We start from the raw sequence: 11,715 nt of genomic DNA, 5'->3' as shown, positions 1-11,715 counted from the left end.
GCGGCGACGACGACGTCGGTGCGCAGCATGCGACCCGCATTCCAATCGCAGATCGGTCGATCTAGCCGTTGTCTGGCGACGAGGATTTGCAGGAACCATGGGCTGAAATAATAAATGCCGATCCCACGCCAGCATGCCTCAGTCTCCTTTTTTTGGTCGTGATCGGGAAGTGCGTTTTGGAACAATTTACGAAGCAATTTACGCGAGACGTCGAAACGCGTGGTACATTGCTCGACACGTCGTTCGATTCCAGTTTTGACGTGACGTGACGTGACGTGACGCCCAAGTGCCTCGTTCGCTTTGCTATTCTCACCTCTAAGACACACTCTCTCTGGCTTTGCTTCTTGATCAGGGTTCTGGTTTCAGATATGAGAATGCAAATTTCCAGTCTCTTAACAATGTTAGATCAAAATGATCAAGAGAATCCCCCCACCCACCAGAAATCGACAGCATTACACAGGACGCTCTTTACTTGCCTTGCTTTTTTTCGACGACCTGTGTGGACCCAGTAAGCTGTCTGAAGCGCTTGCGTTCTCTGGTGGAAATCATTGTTACCACGGGATGGAAGCTGCATGTGCACTCTGCATCCCGGAGGTCTGGTCTCGAAGTTGTGGGGTCAGGGTCAGGGTCAGGGTCAGGGTCAGGCTCAGGGTCAGGAACCCATCTCAAACGGAATGTTCGTTTGGCTGGTTGCTGTAGCGTGTGAACGGAAGAAACCGTTTGCAATTTTATGGCACAAAATGTGGCACCCCGAAATTCTGGACCCTCATTTTCTGTGGGACGATTTCCCCAGAACGCCACTCGAATACGGCTCTCTCTCTCACTCACTCTCTGGCACCCGCTTTCTGATCCACCTTCCCGTATCTTCTTGGCAAGACGAGTCCCGTGTTTGAACGGAGCAGTACGCTGGAGTGTTCGGCCCGACCAAGCAGCGGCACAGCATCAATGTGTTGCAGGCAGAGAGCCTCGGAACCTCGGCGTCCGCGTGCACGCGCGGGAATGCATCTTCTCAAGGCTGAGACACCGAGTTGCTGCTTCTGCATTTTCGTCCCTCAATTCGCAGCATGCGGTTTGATATCAGAAGACAGAAAGCCTTGCCGCATTGACAAAAATCACCTCTAGGCTGCTCGGTATTCTGTGAAGGATCTTTTGATATGAACAACGAGACTCCACGGCCCAATTAATGCACCGTTGCTCTCAGATTCAGCGGGCTCCGTTCTGGGCTCGAAAATTCTGGGCCGAGCGCTCTTTTCGTTCTTATCATCTTTCCCCCGCACTTTCCTTTCGCTTCTCATCGCCAGCCAGCCACCTTGCGACTCTTGAGTTGATCGTTGATCATGAACAACGAGCCTCGCTGGCTTGTGTGTGTGTATGGCGACTCGTGCCTGGAATATGAGTTGGCGCGGAGAACCAAGATGGATTTGGTCTAGATCCGGATAGCCGGCTGACGACCGCCGAGTGTCATGCACTCTAATACGTACTCAAACTGGCTCCCTCGCGCTAGCAGATAAGAGCAGCAGCTAAAATAGCAACCTTGCACGCACCTGCCGATCCCAAGCATCGTCACCTGCGCCCTCTTTTTCAAGCGACACAGTCGAGAGGCGCCGTCTTCCAAGTCTGCGCTAAGAGAACCTCGCGAGTCGTATCGACACAGACAGAGTCGACGAGGCTTCATTGCTGCCTTCCTTTGTTGTCAGCACTTACCGTCTTTCATACACCTATTTCGCACTCCTACAAGCAGCCACACTCTACCAGCAATTTGATATTGATACCAAAACGTGGCTTCTCCCGAGAAGCGCAAGGAGCGGCAGAGAGAAGACATTGCCGACGAACGACGAAGGCGAATTAAGATTCAGTCGGAGCTCGCAAAGGCCAAGATTTGTGAAGAAACAAGGTTGAGTGCCGCGTTGTCAGAGGCGCTCCTTAGTTTGAAGCGAAAAAGGAGTTTAAAGTTCCATGCAGCTTTCGCCGAGTTGGTGTGAACACGATGGATTGCCGAAACCGCTTCAAGTAGACATGTCTCAAAGCTCAAAAGTGCTTGCTCTGCAAGTTTCAAGGCGAGTGCCTTGAGGCACTGATAAAGTGGCAGGAGAAGTGACGACGGTCGGTTAGCTGAGCTCTATTCCTTACTCAGACGCAGGTACAGAGCATCGACATCGAACATGAATTCATGTCACTGCGACGGTTGCTCGCCCTCGCTTGGTGTCAGCAATCTTTGTTTCGCCGCAGATCGATTGATGTCGAAGGCATCGAGGCGATCGGCGATCTCAGACCTGTCGTACTTGGACGTGATGTGGTCCCGAGAATGTGGTTCCAAACGTCGAAACAGCGAGTCGAAGCGGCTGTCTTGGACCGTGGCGACAAAAGCAGTGCCGTTCCACTTTGACCTAGAATAGTCCACTGCCTGAGCCTGCAGACTGCCCGAATTCGGAGTAATCCCATAGTTGATCGGATGGCTCAACTTGGCAGTGAAGGCGAGAAGGTTCTCGGGGACGGTATCGTACACCCAACTAGATTGCGAGTCGGAGCAGGCACCAGAAGGAACGGTTGGGACCACGATCGATCCAGCAGCATAGCGGCACAGCCAGATCCCTGGATCAGTGGTTTCTGCCCATACCTTTTTTTCATACTATGTTCGACCCCAGCGATATTCGCAGCCTCTCCACCGTTCGGGACCACCAATTCAAGCTCCAATTGAATTAACTGGGAAGAGCACATTCGAGCGTCTGGTCCCCCCTTGGTGTGTTCGGCAGCCTGGATCTTTCGGTGTGTACTCTTCGACTCAACGCTGGGGTGGCACGACTGGCATGGCGAAACGGTACCCTACTCGCCCGGGCCACGCCCTTCAACGGCACCTCGCTTCCAACACGGATGGCTCCTCCCGCTGTACGGTCCTCCTCGCGTAGACAAACAGCGCCGCCCTTCGTTCACGTGCTTTCCGTCTAACAATTTTAACCTCACACACATGTTCGGCGGTCGTCTGACCAGATACCGAATTTATACCTCTACAGAGTCGGGCTCATCGTTGCACAGGAGCTCGTTGCAGCTCCGCCGAGGTATTGCTCCCCGACCTGAGTTGCCTGGAACGCAGCTGGCCAGGATCTAGGGATCACTTGCTTCACGTTGAAAGACGCCTGGGAGAGGGCAATTGTCGCTGGAGTAAATCGACAGCTTTCAAGGTGCGCCGGTCAATGTCAGTGGTGTTCTCGACTCGCATCCCGTAACCACCCAGAACCATCGTAAGCAAGCATGTGGATAGGGGCTTCAGACACGCAGACTGCATCACATGCTCTTTGCCAGGACACATGTAGGCTCGGACGAGCAATCAGCTTTGCACGGCCGTACGGCCCGATAAAGACAATGCAAGGAGGACGTGCATAGGCGAATGCGGCAAATCGATTCCCTCGCCCACCCTTGCACCGCCTGACCCTCTCACATGGCTCGGCTCTCTGTTTGTTAACCTTAAAAGCCCCTTGCATCTCCTCAGATCATCAAGCTGAAAGAACGCATCCTTCTCCTTCCTCTCGTTAAGACGCAGAGCGAGATATGGGCACAGATCAGCAGCCAGCAGGTATGAGAGAAGGTTGGAGGAGGCTGTCAAGAGGGCTCTCCCTGCGTCGAGGCGTCGCTTATCTAGTCAAAAGGCGGGGCTTTACAATAACAAGGAAAACCTCGCAGTTCTGCGTGTACCTGTCGCTTTACCACGAACCTTCTCTGGAGATGATCGGCACTTCAAAAGTATTTCGCAGCGGAAATTTGCTCGCTTGAGGTCATAGCAAGCATACCACGTTTCCCCCCGTCGCAGCTTAGGCACGCAAAGCCGAAGCGACCCGTACGAGGCTCGCTTACAGGATCGTGTTGGCAACCCAGCTTTGGTCGTGATACGAAGTGGCTCCTTGCTTCTTCTCTTGTAAGTGTACATTGACAACGCGCATATATTGAATCAGCGTCTGTCTGTGCCTGCCAAGGGGGTGGTGGTATGTTGTTGCCAGCCCCAGCTAAGGCAGGTCAACGAGGAGGTCACCGTGAGCTGGGCTTTTCCAGGTCATGTTACGCCGCGATTGCACACAGCTTGCCATACCTGATGCTAATGTTACGTCAAACCCTCCTCACAGCCATACATCAATTAGAAAGTTTCGCACGAATTGACCTCTGACGCGCGCCTGGCGGATCCGAATTTTGGTGCTTGATTGGTAATGAGATCGTCGAGAGGTGCTCTTCCGCCCTCTCGCTAAAGCAACTGCAGCGCTTACACAGGCACGCACCGATTCAACTCTCGATATTTCCTTCTTCCACACTCGTCGTCGTCGCCACCACTACTGTACTCCGCCATCACTGTACTTCTTCGCAAAGATGGCTTCTCTTCGCTCGCTCTCTCGAGTCGGTACGTACCTGCGGATGACTGCTGAATGTGCTGGAAGTCACCACTCGAAGGGCTCTTGTTGATACTGACTGTTTCTTGTCACTTTTACCTCGCTCCCATCGTACTCTTGCAATATTTGCCATGACTTTGCCTCCGATCGCATCTTTTTGGTCTCGACCTTCCGCATCCGCACTCAAATTCGCCACTCTGTCATCACGGCAACCACGCCAACTCGATTTCGGCACACGTTTTGCATCACAGGCCTCTCCGCTAAGCCCACCATGGCTCTGACTCGCTCGTTCCAGACGTCGACCATCAAGTCGGTGCCCAAGGTCGCCGCCGCTGTAGCCGGACCTTCTAAGCAACAACAGCCGCAGCAGCCCGCCTCTTCCCGCAGCATGTCGTCGTCGGCGCCTGCCAAGGATGCTGGCCCTGACGGCCCCGTGCCCCTCATGGCCGTCGCCAACCGCGGCTCGAATCAGCTTTCGCTCGAGACGCCCAAGAACGGCGTCGAGTACGTGCTGTCGTCGATGGACAAGATGGCCAACTGGGCGCGTCAGTCGAGTTTCTGGCCCATGACCTTCGGACTCGCCTGCTGCGCCGTAGAGATGATGCACGTTGCCACGGCACGATACGACCAGGATCGTCTCGGTGTCGTTTTCCGTGCCTCGCCGCGCCAGTCGGACTGCATGATTGTTGCTGGTACTTTGACCAACAAGATGGCGCCGGCGTTGAGGAAGGTGTATGACCAGATGCCCGAACCGAGGTGGGTCATCTCGATGGGCTCGTGTGCCAACGGTGGAGGCTACTACCACTACTCGTACTCGGTTGTGAGGGGTTGCGACAGGATCGTGCCCGTAGACCTGTACGTTCCGGGATGCCCACCTACGGCCGAGGCGCTGCTGTACGGATTCTTGCAGCTGCACCGCAAAATCAGGAGGAACCGCAAGACTACGCTGTGGTACCGCAAGTAGACGGAGGCGGGGTGTAATTCTTTCCAAGTCGGTTGCCTTTCGTTTCCTTCTCTGCTGTTGATCAGTCCCAGCCCTATGCGTTGGACGCACATGCTTGCAATGACAGCTTTACCTTAGACCCTTGCATGCCTGAAGTGTGTGAACCTCGCAGCGGATCTGTGAGCGTTGCGAGCTTGCTCAATCCGGGCTTGTCTCATGTCAAACTTGCACTCATAGCCTCGTTTCACACACAGGTTCGGTGGGTCAGATCCAAGCCAAGCGACGAGCCGAAGTGCAAAAGCGTTGAAATTGCGCCGCGGTCTACCCGAACCACTTGTAGATGTACCAGAAGCAAACGAGCGTAAAGAGTGCGCCTAGTGCGAAGATGATGTTGTCCTGTGTGCTTCTCCTCTCGATATACCCGATGACGTCCCTGCTGAGCCCGAGCGTATTCGCAGCGTCCCGCAGGCGCCTTTGTGTGCCCTTGAGGATGCCGCGCTGTTCGACGAGGTTGCCAAACACCTCCCTGCCCTGGGCGATGAAGGCGTCGAGCTGCGCCTCGGTCTGCTGGATAAACGAGTGCTCTCTCAACGCGTGTGACTCTCTCGCTGAAAACCCGCCCTCGCCGCCAAACATTGCGGCTGCGGATGCATTCATCTTGTAAGCAGCTAATGGATCTGCTTGCGGTGGTGCCGAATTGCGCGCATGCAAGCTGAACGGCGATTCGGCAATAGCGCTCACGCGCCGATTCGCGTTCTGCCCAAACCCGGCGTTGGTCGGCGAGCGGAGGGTGGAGGAGGACGACGCTGAGGCAGAGCCATTACCGTTACCGTTAGAGAGAGCGCCTTTGGCCTTGAGCCGTGCGAGCTGCGAGGACAGCTCGGCGTAGTCGGTACGGAATTTGGAGACCCGTGTGAGCGCCTTTTCTTGCTTGGACTGGATGAGCTCCTTCTTGGCTAAATTTTCGTACTCGTCAATGGTGCGCTCGAGTGAGGAAAGCGAGACAGTGACGGGTCCAAAGGCGGTCGATGAGGCGGTGTCGCCCTCGGAGTCGATGCGGGAGATGTCGGATTGGATGGACGAGAACTGCCGCAATGCTTGGTTGTAGAGCGAGTTCATTTTGGAGCAAGAGGCAGCTAGACAGCTGGGTGCGGTTCGGTGGGTGCGAGTGACTGCCTTGCGTGCTAGTGACTGAATATGGCTGGTACTGCCTCGTTAAGGGATGTCGAAGCGGGTGGGTCCGAATGCGGGATGCACCGTTCGAAGCAGGATGATATCGTTGACGATGCCCCCTGGGGATATATGAGACGATTGTTCGATTCGCGTGGTGGGAGCCTTACTGAGCTTCGAAATCGCTTGCTACGCTGACACCGGAGCTGTACCGTGGTGACTTTGGGCGAGTGCTGTTGAAGAACAGAAAGTGAATGGTGACGAATGTGAAAGAGGGACGAGAGCCGACAAGCTTGCATGCGTGTCCGAGTGAGTTTGTGTTGGTCTCTCTTGCTCTCGTCGAGTTAAGCCCGTGCAGCGTGGCGCTGGTCGGCATCACTCCGAACGTGCGCCTGAATTATTTTCCCATGTTGAGATTGTGAGATTGAAAAAGCGACGAGCGGATTGAAAAGAAGCCTCCACCGAGCCTTGCTCAAGAGAACCCTGAATTTTGAAAATTTGTTCTGCTCTCGAGCCATGAGAAACTTGAGCTCGAATTTTTGGAGATTTTCTTCTCGAGTTTCTTCGCATTTTTCTTCTTACCGCCGCCAAAATTTCGAGCGTGGCGCAGACGACAAACCGAGCATTGGTCCAACAGAAAAGAGCTTCTTTGCATTGCAATTGCTTCTGCTTCGTTCCTCTCCTCACCATCACCCTTACGTGTTCGTCTCCCTCGTCTCCAAGATGGCTTCTACCTCCACTAACGGCGCCGCCGCTGCCTCCGCTGGCGCTTCCACCTCCACCACCGACATGACGTCGCGCGACTACTACGCCGACTCGTACGCCCACTTTGGCATCCACGAGGAGATGCTCAAGGATGAGGTGCGCACCCGTTCCTACCGCAATTCGATCATCAACAACCCGCACCTGTTCAAGGACAAGATTGTGCTCGATGTCGGTTGCGGTACCGGTATCCTGTGTATGTTCGCTGCCAAGGCTGGCGCCAAGAAGGTCATCGGTGTCGACATGTCCAACATCATCGACCAGGCCAAGATCATCACCGAGGTCAACGGATTCAAGGACACCATCACGCTGATCAAGGGCAAGCTCGAGGAGGTTGACCTCGGACTGGGTCCCAACGGCAAGGTGGACATTATCATTAGCGAGTGGATGGGTTACTTTTTGCTCTACGAGAGCATGCTCGACACGGTGCTCATGGCAAGAGACAAGTACCTCGCACCGGGCGGAATGATGTTCCCAGACAAGGCCACCATGTACCTCTCGGCAATCGAGGACCAGGAGTACAAGGACGAGAAGATCGGATTCTGGGATGACGTCTACGGCTTCAACTATTCGTGCATCAAGGACATTGCGCTCCGCGAACCATTGGTCGACACGGTCGACATCAAGAGCGTCGTCTGCGACCCATTCCCCATCAAACAGCTCGACCTGCTCACCGTCACCAAGGAAGAGTTGAGCTTCGAGTCCGACTTTACGCTCAACGCAACACGCGACGACTACGTACACGCTTTCCTCGGCTGGTTCGACATCAGCTTCGACGCATGCCACAAGCCGGTCCAGTTCAGCACGGGACCACACTCGCGCTACACCCACTGGAAGCAGACTGTCTTCTACACCAAGGATGTACTTGCTGTCAACCAGGGGGATGCCATCACGGGTAGACTGGTGTGCAAGCCTAACGAGAGGAACAACCGCGATCTCGATATCACGATCGACTACCAGGTTCAGGGCGCTACTGCATCGTCGGGTCGCATGGAGTACAAGATGTCCTAGACGGAATGCTCCCTCGCTTTCGGTAGACTTTGCCGTTTTCGAAAGAAAATGGAGTCGTGGATCGAGTGGCATCCTTCGGTCCACCTCCCTCTGTGTACATCCCTCTTCTCTCTCCCCCCCCCCCCCCCCCCCCCCTGGCTTTATCAGCTCTGTAATTAGGTTCGCCTCCCATCGACTCCGTTTAGTGTAGACATTATTCATGACCCACTTTGTCTGTGCTCAACAGTCTTTCTTGATTCACAATGAGCCGAGAAGGGAGATGTGCTCTCTGGAAACATCCGGAATTCGATTGACCAGAACGGAAAACAGTAACTAGAAAGACACAACCTTGGCATCCTTCTTGACCCTCTTCACCGGAGACGCTTTGACTTCCTGGTCCACCTGCGCCCTCTTGCGCGCAAAGCTGTGGAAGTCGTCCTCATCGCCACCGCCCACGCCGCCTGCTGTGGTGGAGCCAACAATCACCTGGTGCACCAACGACTTGGCGTCTCTGTCCATCTTGTGGGTCTTGCCCTCGTTGCGCAGCGCGAGTGGGCAGTCCTTGGCTAGATGCTCGACCGACGAGCAGAGCTTGCACGAGCCGCCCTCGGGGTAGACGCCACGGCCGGCGTTGTTGGGGCATTTGGAGGAGAGATGGCCCTTGGCGTGGCAGATGAAGCAGGTGGCGTAGGGGAGGGCATCGTTCTTGAGTGCCGGCTTGCGGCATTTCGAGAGCGTGTGTTCGGTTGAGCCGCAGCGGAAGCAGATGCCGACAGCGTCGCGGCCAATCATAGGGGTATCGTTGGAGGAAGGGGCGTCGGTCTTGAGCGAGATTGATTGCGCGTCGAGAGCGTTGGGGCAGTCTTTGGCCGAGTGGCCCATGCCGCGGCAGGCGAAACACTTCAATTTGGCTTGACGCTGATCGGCGCGTTCTTCTCGGCGGGCATCTCGTCGGTCCATGCGTCGTTGCTCGTCGGTCGGGCCCCACCCGGCACCTGCAATGTGACTGTTGCCATTGCTGTTGCCGTTGCTACTGCCGTAGCTCTCGTTGTTCGAGTATCCATTCGAGTGCCCACCACGAGCGCCCCATCCACCATCACCACCCAAGGAAGCGCCACCGGGTGCAGGAGGAGCCGACCAATCACCTCCTTTTTGCCTCGATTGCCACATGGTATCCGACTGCGGTGCACCCAGACGGATCAGCTGGCCTTTGGGTCCGTACTCAAACGAGCCGAACATCTGTTCCACTTGGCGTTCCACATCGCGCGTCATGCGTTGGAAGCGCTTCTTGCTCTCCTCGTTCTTAGCTTTTTTGGCTTTGAGCTTGAGCAGTTTTGCTCGCTTGAGCAGCTTCTCGACTGTCGGCGGTTCGGCATCCGCAGCAGCAGCTGCAGCCGTTGTTGATGTCGTGGCTTCTGTGGCATCGGTGTCAGCGGGAGTCGGGATGGCTGAAGTGGATGCGACTGGCTCGGCAGCTTCGGCTGCGCTGTCGTCTTTGGGCACTGCAACATCTGCAGCACCGTCAACATCTTCCTTCTTGCTCTTCTTGTCCTTCTTATCCTTTTTGTCGTTCTTCTTCTTCTTGTCCTTGGACGGCGTTTCCGGTGCCAGTTCAGAGACCAGGGGCTGCTCCGAGAGCTTGGCAGGCGAAGCAGCTGGGGTCGACTCGGGCTCGCTGTCGGAGTCTACGGTCTTCTTGGCGAGCGATCGCCGCCCGTCTAGCTTGGTGTATCTTGTCATGATGATGCGAAGGTTGATGTGTGTGGTCGTGATCGTCAAGCGTCAAGAAAGACACGGCGGTGGAAGAAAGTGAAGCGCCACCAAAAAGAAAAAGTTTCAGCAGTCTCCGCGAAATTTTGCCTGCAGCAAAGAATGAAAAACGACATCCGTTTTCATCTTCAGGATCCTTTCGTCCTTTTTTTCCCACCTCGTCAGGACTCAAACCACGGTCTAACAAATGCTATCTTTTCGATGCGGTGGAGGCAAACGTCGGGCCAAAAGCATGGGCCACGTCGACCGAGACGCAAGAGAGGTTCCGAGCTGAGTTCAAGACAGACTCAGCCCTTGGCGTTGCTTCCTCTCTCTGCTTCCAACATCATCCCACGTCAAACGCAGCACAGGGGTCATCAGCGATGGACGAGATCAACAAAATCCCACCGGTCACACGCTTCATGCTAGGTGCGACCGCCGCCATCACCTTGCCATGCATTCTCGCCATCACCTCGCCGTCTCCTTTCGTGCTCGTCTGGCCCTGGGTCATCTCCCGCTTCCACATTCATCGCATCTTCACCTCGTTCTTCTACGGAGGTGGCGGCCTCAAGCTTCTCTTTGATTTCTTCTTGCTCTACCGCAACAGCTCGGATCTCGAGTTGAATCACTTTGGCCGACGCACGGCTGATTACACCTGGTCGCTCCTCGTCATGGGCACTATCATAATTGCCGCCAATTATCCACTGGGTTCGGTGGTGATGTTCGGCCCGCTGCTCAATGCGTTGGTGTATGTATGGGCGAGGGCAAACCCGACCAGCATCGTGTCGTTCTTCGGCATGGTCAACTGTCCAAGTCGCTGGTTGCCGTATGTGTATATTGGTCTTGATCTGCTGCAGGGCGGACCACACGCTGCGATTACGAGCTGCACGGGGCTGTTGGCTGGATACGTCTACTGGCTGCTCGATCAGGTGCTTCCTGCCCAGCGCGGCGGCGGGGGCCGAGGCGGTGGCAGAGGCGGCAGCCTCGTCCCCACTCCCGGATTCTTGGAGAGACTGTTGCCAGACTCGCTCGACCCGGCGCTGGCAGGCCAAAACATGGGCAACAGGAACGCCAGACGTGTCGCAGGAGGCACAGTCTGGAACGCATCGCGCGGTAACCGTCTCTCGAGCTCTTCGTCAAGCGCATCGTCCCGCCCAGCCAGCATTGCATCCGCCCTCGGCGCCGGTGTCCGCTCTACTTTCTCCTCGCTCAACCCGTTCCGCAGCTCCAACGCGTCGTCTCGCACAGACACCTCCAGCGGGCCCAGCAGAGAAGAGCTCCTTGCAGCAGCAGAACGCCGTCTACGCGCCTCACAGACCTCGTCGATTGTCGGTCGCAATGCTGCTGAACGCTCCACCCGACCTGCTGGGTCAAACACTCCTGGCACGACAAGTCTCAACCCTCGTCCTGCTGCCACGGCAACCGCGGCATCTACTGCGAACCTGCGCAAGACGGCTGCTGCCGCGGGGCAGTCTAACACGTTCACTTTCGGGCAGCTCAATGAGAAGAAGGCGAGAGCGCAGGACGAGCAGCAGGAAGATCACAGTTCGAGTGGCGGTGCCGTTGCTGAGCAGAGATGGGATGGAAAAGGAAAGGGAAAGGGAAAGGCTAGAGACAGCGATGACGAGGCTGAACCGCAGAGTGACGTTCAGACCGGTTCGGGTGCGGGTTACACTTGGGGATCGGGTGGTAAACGCTTAGGCGACTAGATCCTTTCCCTCCACAGAA

At 55.7% G+C, this 11,715-nt stretch overlaps 5 protein-coding genes across 5 annotated transcripts; 3 read left to right on the top strand and 2 right to left on the bottom strand.

Annotated features, from left to right (window-relative positions):
- Positions 1-4,353: 4,353 nt before the first annotated feature.
- On the top strand, positions 4,354-5,337 carry EX895_003291 (uncharacterized protein; the record flags this gene model as incomplete). Its single annotated transcript, XM_029883889.1, has 2 exons — positions 4,354-4,384; positions 4,625-5,337. The coding sequence occupies 2 exons, from the start codon at positions 4,354-4,356 to the stop codon at positions 5,335-5,337; spliced, it is 744 nt and encodes a 247-aa protein (XP_029739695.1).
- A 300-nt stretch (positions 5,338-5,637) lies between these two features.
- Positions 5,638-6,435, bottom strand: EX895_003290 (uncharacterized protein; the record flags this gene model as incomplete). Its single annotated transcript, XM_029883888.1, has 1 exon — positions 5,638-6,435. The coding sequence occupies one exon, from the start codon at positions 6,433-6,435 to the stop codon at positions 5,638-5,640; it is 798 nt and encodes a 265-aa protein (XP_029739694.1).
- A 774-nt stretch (positions 6,436-7,209) lies between these two features.
- EX895_003289 (uncharacterized protein) lies at positions 7,210-8,259 on the top strand (the record flags this gene model as incomplete). The annotated part of the gene is made up of 1 exon (XM_029883887.1): positions 7,210-8,259. One exon carries the CDS (start codon positions 7,210-7,212, stop codon positions 8,257-8,259), a length of 1,050 nt encoding a protein of 349 aa, XP_029739693.1.
- Positions 8,260-8,571: 312 nt separating this feature from the next.
- On the bottom strand, positions 8,572-9,978 carry EX895_003288 (uncharacterized protein; the record flags this gene model as incomplete). The annotated part of the gene is made up of 1 exon (XM_029883886.1): positions 8,572-9,978. The coding sequence occupies one exon, from the start codon at positions 9,976-9,978 to the stop codon at positions 8,572-8,574; it is 1,407 nt and encodes a 468-aa protein (XP_029739692.1).
- Positions 9,979-10,370: 392 nt separating this feature from the next.
- EX895_003287 (uncharacterized protein) lies at positions 10,371-11,696 on the top strand (the record flags this gene model as incomplete). The annotated part of the gene is made up of 1 exon (XM_029883885.1): positions 10,371-11,696. One exon carries the CDS (start codon positions 10,371-10,373, stop codon positions 11,694-11,696), a length of 1,326 nt encoding a protein of 441 aa, XP_029739691.1.
- Positions 11,697-11,715: the final 19 nt, after the last annotated feature.

The sequence above is a fragment of the Sporisorium graminicola genome, chromosome SGRAM_20 (assembly GCF_005498985.1).
Source record: "Sporisorium graminicola strain CBS 10092 chromosome SGRAM_20, whole genome shotgun sequence".
Lineage (NCBI taxonomy): Eukaryota > Fungi > Basidiomycota > Ustilaginomycetes > Ustilaginales > Ustilaginaceae > Sporisorium > Sporisorium graminicola.
The sequence above is the reverse complement of the archived record's forward strand: the minus strand, read 5'-3'. Positions and strand labels throughout refer to the sequence as shown.